The 9,296-nt window shown below is 42.2% G+C and overlaps 1 protein-coding gene across 6 annotated transcripts in view; it reads right to left on the reverse strand.

Moving 5' to 3' along the window:
* LOC106533737 (glutamate receptor ionotropic, NMDA 1) overlaps window positions 1-9,296 on the reverse strand; it is a 46,291-nt gene that overhangs the window by 11,119 nt on the left and 25,876 nt on the right. For all 6 annotated transcript variants that reach the window (XM_014030163.1, XM_014030162.1, XM_014030166.1 and 3 more), the window contains 6 exons: window positions 9,178-9,290; window positions 8,226-8,374; window positions 7,978-8,135; window positions 7,330-7,491; window positions 6,914-7,023; window positions 6,395-6,540 (listed from right to left, as the gene is read on the reverse strand). In XM_014030163.1, the coding sequence (XP_013885617.1) occupies window positions 6,395-6,540; window positions 6,914-7,023; window positions 7,330-7,491; window positions 7,978-8,135; window positions 8,226-8,374; window positions 9,178-9,290 (838 nt within the window). The remainder of the gene's footprint in view (window positions 1-6,394; window positions 6,541-6,913; window positions 7,024-7,329; window positions 7,492-7,977; window positions 8,136-8,225; window positions 8,375-9,177; window positions 9,291-9,296) is intronic.

Below are 9,296 nucleotides of genomic sequence, written 5' to 3' on the forward strand. Positions count from 1 at the left end.
AGTCGTCGATTAATCGATTAATCGTGGCAGCCCTACTTTATACAATAAACTTTGAAAACAACTAGTGGACCAATTAGCAAAATTAGGTTTTGCTAACTTTAAGTCGGCTAACAGCTAACGAACAAACTAACAGTAAGTTTTTCTGGCCCAACAGTCTTCAGCTTGAAGGAGATAAAGACTTGTGATGCAGACTGGTTGACTGTCATCTTGGCAGTTAGCAATTACTTGTTATTGTTAGCTTCTGCTAATTTTTACTTGTTTAACGTTAGATTTCAATTATTTTCTCTGACATTTAACGTTAGCAGTTTWTGAGTAAGTGAAGCTAACTTTTAGCTTCTGTTCATTGTTTACATTTTTAGGGTTAGCAAAGCATTTATTTAGCAGAGTATAAGTTAGTTAAGCTAACTTTTAGCTTTTAGTAATTTTTTTAGATGCTTAGCAGTTTAGCTTTAGCAAAGCTATAGTTTTAGCTAGCGGAATATGCATTAATGAAAAACTTTTAGTTTCTGTTCATTTTTTTTATTTTTAGTGATAGTAACGCTATGTGTTAGTYAGCTGAGTATAAGTTAATAAAGCTAACTTTTAGCTTATGCTCATTTTTTAAACAATAGTAAAGTTATATTTTAGTAAGCGGAATACGAGTWAGTGAAGCAAACTTTTAGCTTATGTTAACTTTTTTTAACATATTCACTGGTTTAGTGTTAGCAAATCTATGTTATTAGYTAGCAAATTATTGCTAACAGTTAATTAGCTGTGCCCACAACTTGGGATTTCTCAGCTGGTAATGAAAATTGCTTCTCTAGCAGCAAGAAAAGTAGCAAAAATCTGACTTTTTCAGCTGAAAACCATCTTTAGTGGTTTTTAGCTGCCTCCATTGTCCTCAGTTCAATGTGACAGGTCAGAAATAAAGAGCATCAGAGCACTTTGAAGCGTTTTTTAAAGCTTTTAAAAGCAGCGGCTGATAGTTTAAGCAGCTAACAACCTTACAGTTTGAGGGTTTTGCTAATACTCAGCACAGATTTAGTCAGGCGTGCACCTCCTCTGACGTTACATTTCTGTTTGAGGGCGGTCCTCCACAGTGTTGTGTCTGCAGTGAAACACCAACCTGAGGCAGTATGAGCACATAATTACAGACAACAAACATACAAGCTGAGACTCCAGGTTTAAGTGCTTGCCGTACTAAGGAAGGAGGAGCACACATAAACTGTGATCTCTGATCGTCCGCCATAATGAGTTTCTGCCCTATATAACCAAGCTGTCATTGTCGCTTTGTGCAAATTAGATCATGGAGAAGTAATCGCTGCRCCCAGACAGAATTCATGACGACGTTCATGCAGAAATAATCGAATTAGTCGGGACACCGCGGGCTCCCTCGGTGCTGCTTCCGCGGGACGTCGTCGCGATTAATGCGTGTCTGTTTTGGTTTTTTGTATTTGCTCCGCGGTGACGGTCAGCGAGCAACATGWGCCGTCTTCGTTCACCCAGGCGGAGAACACGATCATCGTCGTCGCCGGCGCGGMTCTAAACGCCGATGTTCTGTGGGGCAGTTTAATGTGCGTCTCGCTCCTTCCTCAGCGATGCCACCCTGCATGCATTCACCCGCTTGCATGTGTCTGAGCATCGTACATCCATACGAGGACGCTCACAACACTGACACACAGTCATCGGTGCGATGGGAGATGCCATAAGAAGGACACTGCTTTGCTGACAGGCACTTGTGATTTTCTTTTTTTTTTTATACTGTACCTTCTTCCCGGCACTGCTGCCTCGTTTCGGCAGCAGAACACACAGCCGGGGTTGCATCACAATGATGCGATCGGCCGCTACATGAGGAAAAAAAACCTGTCCCTCCAAACCAATCCAATCATGGTGTTGGAAAGAGGAGCTGATTGCGCTGCTGCACAGCGGCAAATTGTTCCTGATGCTTGATTATAGATGAAATCAGTTCGTTCACTCAAATAAAAAAAACCTCCTCATTTACTCAAAGGAGTACATTAAAATGGAGAAGAATTCAAATTTAAGGGTTCATAAAAGCACATAAGTGGTTTTGATTGGACCAGCTTTCCTCTTCATTACCATTCATTTAACTAGAGTTAAAATAACAGCCAGAAATCACATTTCTTTATTTCTAAGAGAAAAATGCAATAATTTGTGACTTAGAGACTTTTTTTTTTGGAAATAGGTCACAATAAAATACAGAATAATTAATACAGGAAGCAAAAAGATCCCACATAGCAGATGTGTGTGGGCCAGATCTGGTGCCTAGCAGGTTGACTGCAAGCAAGTGATTTGTTAAGTGGATGTGGGCCAGGTCTGGACAACATGGCACTGTTTTTACAATAGCATGCCACAACTGATCCGGTTGTGGTTTAGTTTATGTGGGCTAAATTTGCCAGTGCCACATCTGGCCCATTTTTGGTTTGATTTACATGGCTCAAACTTATCAGTGCCACAACTGGCCCATTTTTGGTTTGGTTTACATGGCTCAAACTTATTAATACCACAACTGGCCCATTTTTGATTTGGTTTATGTGGCGCAAATTTGTCAATGCCACAACTGGCCTATTTTTGATTTGGTTTATGTGGCTCAAATTTGTCAATGCCACAACTGGCCTATTTTTGATTTGGTTTATGTGGCTCAAATTTGTCAATGCCACAACTGGCCCATTTTTGATTTGTTTTATGCGGTGCTTGGCAAACCACATCTCAGCCACCAAAGGGCCATCATTTTTTGCTATATCCGGGCTGAGTGTTAGAATGTTTAGTGACTTGTCTGGGCCAGAGCTGGGCCAGACCTATTTTGTTATGTGGGATCCCACATGGAAGACATGTGTGGGCCAGTTCTGGTGTCTAGCTGTGCAAGTGGTTTGTAAACCAAACATGGGCCAGGTCTGACAATGATGGCACTGTTTTTAAGATAGCATTCCTTAACTGGCCCAGCTGTGGTTTGGTTAATGTGGCCCAAATTTGTCAATGCCACAACTGGCCCAGTTCTGATTTGGTTTATGTGATGCTTGGCAAACCACATCAGGGCCACCAAAGGGCTACCATTCGTTGCAGTATCTGGGCTAAGTACTAAAATGTTTCAGGTCTAGTGTGGGCCAGAACTGGGACAGACCAATTTTGCTTTGTGGGATCCCATATAGCAGACCAGTTTGGGTCAGATCTGGTGTCTGGATGACTGCTGGCATGGCAAATGGTTTATCAACCAGATGTGAGCCAGGTCTGGCTATGATTGCATTCCACAAATGGCCTGACTGTGGTTTGGTATTTGTGGTCCATATCTGTCAGTTCCACAACTGGCCTGGTTGTTGTTTTGTTTATGTGGGTGCTGGCCCATGCATGGACCACCTCTGGGCCATCATTCTTTGTGGTATCTGGGCCGAGCATTACCGATCAGGTAAGGACATGTGGGCCAGAACCGGGCCAGACCAGTTTTGCTATGTGGGATGTTTTTGAACCAAAGAGCTGGATGTATGCTCCAAAAACCTGGGTCAAATTTAGAATAAGACCAGCCCACCTCAGCAGGGGGCAGCGCTGACAAACCTCCTGAGAGAAATGAGCAACTGGGTCGACGAAAATGAGCCCAAAAAAAGAAGTGGCCCAACAAATTTTTGATCCAACATTTAGGTCATTGGATATTTCCAACTCGGGTTTCTGAAAATCAGATTTAGAAATGTTTGGGATTTTTATTTTATTTTTTTTATTTTAGTGAACTGAAGAACTGTTCAGGTAGCGCTACGCAAAGCTAACAGCATGAAACCTTAACATGACAACACCAGCCTGTGTTACAGAATCCTGAACAACTCTGGGTCAATCACAAGGGTATGATTGTGCCGAGGCATTGATTGTTGCCCTTTATGCTCTATTAGGCTGCTACATGGCTGCAAAAGCAAAAATAAATAAATAAATAAATAAAAAAGGTCGATGATGACATGATTAAAGCTCCACTGTAATCATCGCTGACGCTGCTTTTAAAAGGTTATTTTTGTGGCATCATGTGACCTTTTGTAGTGTCTAACCCGTACAGCAGCATCATGCTATGAGCAAATTTTAAATATCCATCATTTTAGAGGGCCACTTATTTGCAGAGATGAATTAGTCTCAAAAAGATTTGAGCGTGCGGATCTGGTTGCCTTTAAATGTGACTTTTGAGACTTTCTTATCGCTGCACATTGGCCTCTATAAAGCTGCTTTCAAGGCTGATGAAAAGCTGGGACATCTGAGCGTGAACCACATTTACTGTGTTATTGAAAAAAACAGTTCTGACTTATAGCTCATGAACTAATATTAAAACACATGCTTGCATTGATATTACAGGGTTCAAAAAATGCTAATTCTGTGGACTGTACGACTAAAATAAATATCTCTTAATGGGTAGGTTATTATTTTTATGGAAAAACTACAAAAATATAAATATTTATTTGTTCTGTTTGGTTTGACCCATATGGCTCATCGCATCTCAGCACAAAATTATTTTAGTTTAAATAAACAAACTGTTCTAAACCAATAGAGATAAAAATATACTATATTTAAATAAAATCGAAAGTAATACCAAGTACATAATAAAATTTTACATATTTTTAAAACTAAAAATAAACACTTTTAATTGTTTAAAATGTGACCCATCGCAAATCTGGTCGAACTAAACCCACACATCTTCAGATTTCTGGCTTAAAAATTGGGAATACCTGTGAAAAATGGGTCTGAATCTTAGTTTTAGTGAATTCTAATGAAGATTTCTTGATGTTATTTGAAAATTTGAAAGAGGAAATCTCAAACTATATTTGGATATCAGGATTTCCATTGGTGGGCATTGATCTGCGAATCAGCTAATAGCAGAATTTTATTATTATTATTTTATCAAATTAGCTTTTTTTTTGCTAATTTTGAAAATCATTAATAGACAAAATAATTTTCAATAAACTGGATTTTGCCAACTTCTAACTCCTTTTTTATGTTTAGCATTAGCATTTAGCATAGTTTAGCATGTTAGCATTAGCGAAGCTAGATTTTTAGTTAGCAGATTGGCTGTGTCCAAAACGACGGGCCGGGTCCTTGGTAGACGAGGAAGACCGGAAAAAAAGAGGCTGTGAATTTGGACGGTCTAGCCTCCCCTCCTTACCCCGGCGTACGTCATGTCACCTAGCAACTGTGACGACGCTAAACAAGCAAACTTAAATCAAAACTCTAAAAATATCAATACATTAGCATTATTAATATCACAAAACTATAAAATTAACTTAAAGGTATCATTTGAAGAACTAATTGACCGGCTGTAGGTTCATGTTTATTTCGCGTTTTTTATGACGAAAAAATAATATTTAAAAACATGTCCATACAAATGATAAAAGTATTAGAATTACAACCGCTAATTTTTTAAAAACTTTTATATCACCATATTTTTATTTAAAATGTATTCTTTTCTCTTGCTTCGTCCGCCATTACTAGCTTAAAAAAATCTCCGGTCGGGCCGCAATGTATTATGGGATACGCTGGGCCGGGAAGGATCCATCGGACCTGTCCTTCGATTCGGGCCAAAGGAAGGACGTATTTGTCGGCCGCATCGGAGGAGTCTTCGGTTTTGGACGTCCTTCGTCGCGGCGCTGTGACGTATGCGGCCGACAAATTCGACCTTCGGAGGACCCGGCCTGTCGTTTTGGACACAGCCATTATGAGTTAATGAAGCTAACTTTTACCTTCCACCTTTTAATGTTTAGCTTTTTAGCATTAGCAAAGCTAGATTTTTAGTTGGTAGATTATGAGTTAATGAAGCTAATTTTTATCTTCCATGTTTTTGTTTTTACATTTAACATGGGCAAAGCTATATTTGTAGTTAGTGGGATAGTGAAGCTGACTTTTAGCTTTGGAAATGCTTCAGTAATGTCTTTTCCCAAAAACTCAATAAATCTAGTAAAGCTCAGATGTTCAACTTTTTGCCAACCTTGAACGCGGCATGTGTGAATCTGCAGTGGGAAGAAAGTCTCAAAAGTCACATTCATAGGTGAGCAGATCTGCAAACCTTTTTGAGACTAGCTTATCTCCATACTTATTTTGTTTTACTTTCTATCAGCTAGCGGTGACGCTGGGGTGGTACATACTAAAGAGGAGATCCCCGTCACCGCTTGACTTCCAGAGGCATCCTTACTTTCCTGCAGGCACACACAAGAGATGCAGTTGGCCTCTGGAAAATGTTAAGACCCTCAAAATGGCCACCCGGGATGCCTTGGCCCCAGAAATCTCTGTCCCTTTTTGCTGAAAATTAAAAGTTCCCAGAAACGATGGGAGATGAAAGTCGATCAGCTCAAAAGAGGCGCTTTGTTTGTTATTTCGCACCCCCCAGTTTTTGGTGCTTCCACCCCAAACGTGACCAGGCGAAGAGCTTCGTTCCTACCTGCAAGTTCTTCCTCCAGACGTTGACGGCCGCAAAGGCCAGCTGCATCTGCTTCCTGCGGGCGTCTTTATGGCGCTTATAGGCGATTTCGATAAAGATGAGGAAGATTCCTGCCGCGATGCCTCCAGCCACCAGCATGAAGACTCCTGTTTGGGGGGAGGGGGAGAGGAAAAGACAGACGTACGGAAAGATGTGAGCAGCCGATCTAGAATCGCGCCGCTCCCGCAGAGCATGACTGCTCGTTATGCTCAGTGGTCGCATCTGTTTTCCTAACCTGCTCCTACTGACGACAGCGGCTGTAAACAACACGATATCAATAAAAAATAAAATGAAATAAAACACTACTGCACAAAAATCACAACACATGATAGTCTAAGCCACACTTAGAGCACCCATGTTGACACTAAAACAACGATTCTTTCAAAGGTATTGGACAAAAAAGAGCTACAGTACCTTACCACTGCAGTTTTTGTCCAATCACTTTATTTTTTGTTTCCCCCTACGTCATAAGGACCATACCTGCCATGTTTTCAAAGGTGAGTGTGGCTGGGGCATTGCTCCGTGAGTCACACTCCTGGTATCTCACCCAGGTTTTATCTAGGTCTTCCATGAAGCCATTCTCATGAGAACTGCAAGGGGTTGGGGGTGATGGAGAGAGAGGTGACAGAGTTACAAAACGTGACCTTATACTACAGAACGTCCTGGCCGCTTAACTCCCAGAACACGAATGAAGGAGGGACAGGTTTTTTTTTTTTTTAGAGACGGACACAAACATGACACAGACAAACAAGGCTGGAAGGGGAGACACATATAGAGATGTGACATAAGCCAATGTATTGGATGTTCGTAAATGGTCAGAAGACCATAAAATCATAAGAAAAGAAACAAACAAAAAAAGAAGTCATACGAGAAATGCAGCCTCCGCTGGGACAGACCTGAGAATGGCCAGGGACACATTCTGTTTCCAGGGGCTGTCCTTGCGCATGCCTATGCCAAAGCCCGAACGGAAAAACAGCTCTCCCGTGGTCACCAGGTCGCACTTCTGCGAGGCTTCAAACTCCAGCACCGCAGAGTCCCAGATGAAAGCATGCAGCTTGCTGTGGGGGGAGGGAGGGAGGGAGGGGAAGGAGCGGGGTTACGATGCAACAGTACAATGATTTACAAACACATTTACGGCTCCCAACCTTCTCTTTCTCGCACACCAAATCGTGTCATTTCAGCGTTTACCAGCAGTCTCTACGGCCCCAATGGGTGAGCGAGCGTCCCCCACTGGATTCCACAAATTTTCAGAGATGTTCATCTGGGTAAAACCTGAAAAAGGGTGCTCCTAGACTCAACGTTAGCTCAACCTCCACTCGTGCCAGTGCTTGCTGACACGTCAACGCCTCCTGCTAACCCTAGTCTCAAATCGGGTGACGGATGGACCTGAGTCAGAGTGAACGTAGCAGTAAGTCCTGCCACTTCCACCTGGTTCCAAAGTCCATGTCCCCACCCTTCCCCACAAATAACCTATGTTGGGCTTAGTCTACGTCAAGCAGCCGGCCGACCTGTGCTCCGGTCGGCCAGGCCTGGCCGAGACTCACTTGTCACGCACGGCCTGGATAGCCTCGGCGGCACTCTCATAGTTGTGCTTCTCCATGTGGCGGTACATAGTGCTAAGCTCCACCTGTCGCCGGAAGTAGATGTCCACGGAGCTTTGCTTTACCGTGGCGTAGATGAATTTGTCAGACGGGTTTCTCAACTGCAGGTAGAAAAGGATAACGAGCAGACAGCTAAACAAATGTTTTGTCAGGTAGGATGAAGCAATGTGTTTGGCTGTTGCGTCACCCACCCTTGGGTCGTTGATGCCGGTGATGCGCTCCTCAGGCCGGTCCAACACCAAGAAGGCTGCCAGGTTGGCAGTATAGGAGGCCACAATGATCATAGCAAAGCCAGCCCACACCATGCCAAGGATTCTCGCTGAGAAGCTGCGTGGTGCACCTACGTGGTAAGTTCAAGTTGAGTTTTTAGCTAAGCAGTGCACCCTTTCAACTTTGGGTTGATGTTACCCCTAACCCTACCTCTTATTCATTAGACATGAAGTCACTAAGTTCAAATGAAATACATCTATCTTACTGGTTCCCAAACTTCACAAAAGACTTGCTAAGTATCCTTGGTTGAGGGTATCAAACATTGCTAATAAGCCTACTAAACTAAGAAGTGTTCATGATAGCACAACCTTAGACTATTTCTATCCCCACACAGCTAACTCTGTTTTATCTCTTGGAACATTTATGGCGAGAACAACCATTAAAATTAAAATGTAATTTCTAGAAATCTTCTCAAAACCCCAAAAATTGACCAAATGTGGTGTCCTGACCGCAACTTTGGAAACCCCTTATCTAATAATCGAATGTTTTTAACAAAGAAAATATTAGAAGTACCAATTCATATTAAGGGTGCCATCCTGAAAGCCCTACCTCTTCCTGCTAGAGTACTAAAAATGACTGTTTGCGGCCTGATTTCAACGCTTAAACTGTGGAAGGATGATGAAACAGCGTTTGGTCTTGTTTCTAATTTTGAATTCCACAACTTAGCACAAAGACCAACACTACAAATACAAGGAACCAAAGTATAACTCCTAAAATATCACATTAAAAAATACAACGATGAGGCGGACTTGCGATTTGAAAAAGCAAGACAACACTGAGCCACAAACACCTACCAATACCGATGCTATCCTGGCAGCAACACTGTCAGACAGATATATTTACCGTTTTTATCCATGAGCTGCTTTGTCTCACCTTCTCCTATTCCAGAGTTCAGCAACACCCCCCAGGAGAACCACATAGCAGACGACAAGGTGAGGGCATCTTCTTCTTCTTCTTCACTGTTTACTTTAAATCTTCCAAACGGACTGGGG

The sequence above is a fragment of the Austrofundulus limnaeus genome, unplaced genomic scaffold (genome assembly GCF_001266775.1).
Source record: "Austrofundulus limnaeus strain Quisiro unplaced genomic scaffold, Austrofundulus_limnaeus-1.0 Scaffold1011, whole genome shotgun sequence".
In the NCBI taxonomy this organism is placed as follows: domain Eukaryota; kingdom Metazoa; phylum Chordata; class Actinopteri; order Cyprinodontiformes; family Rivulidae; genus Austrofundulus; species Austrofundulus limnaeus.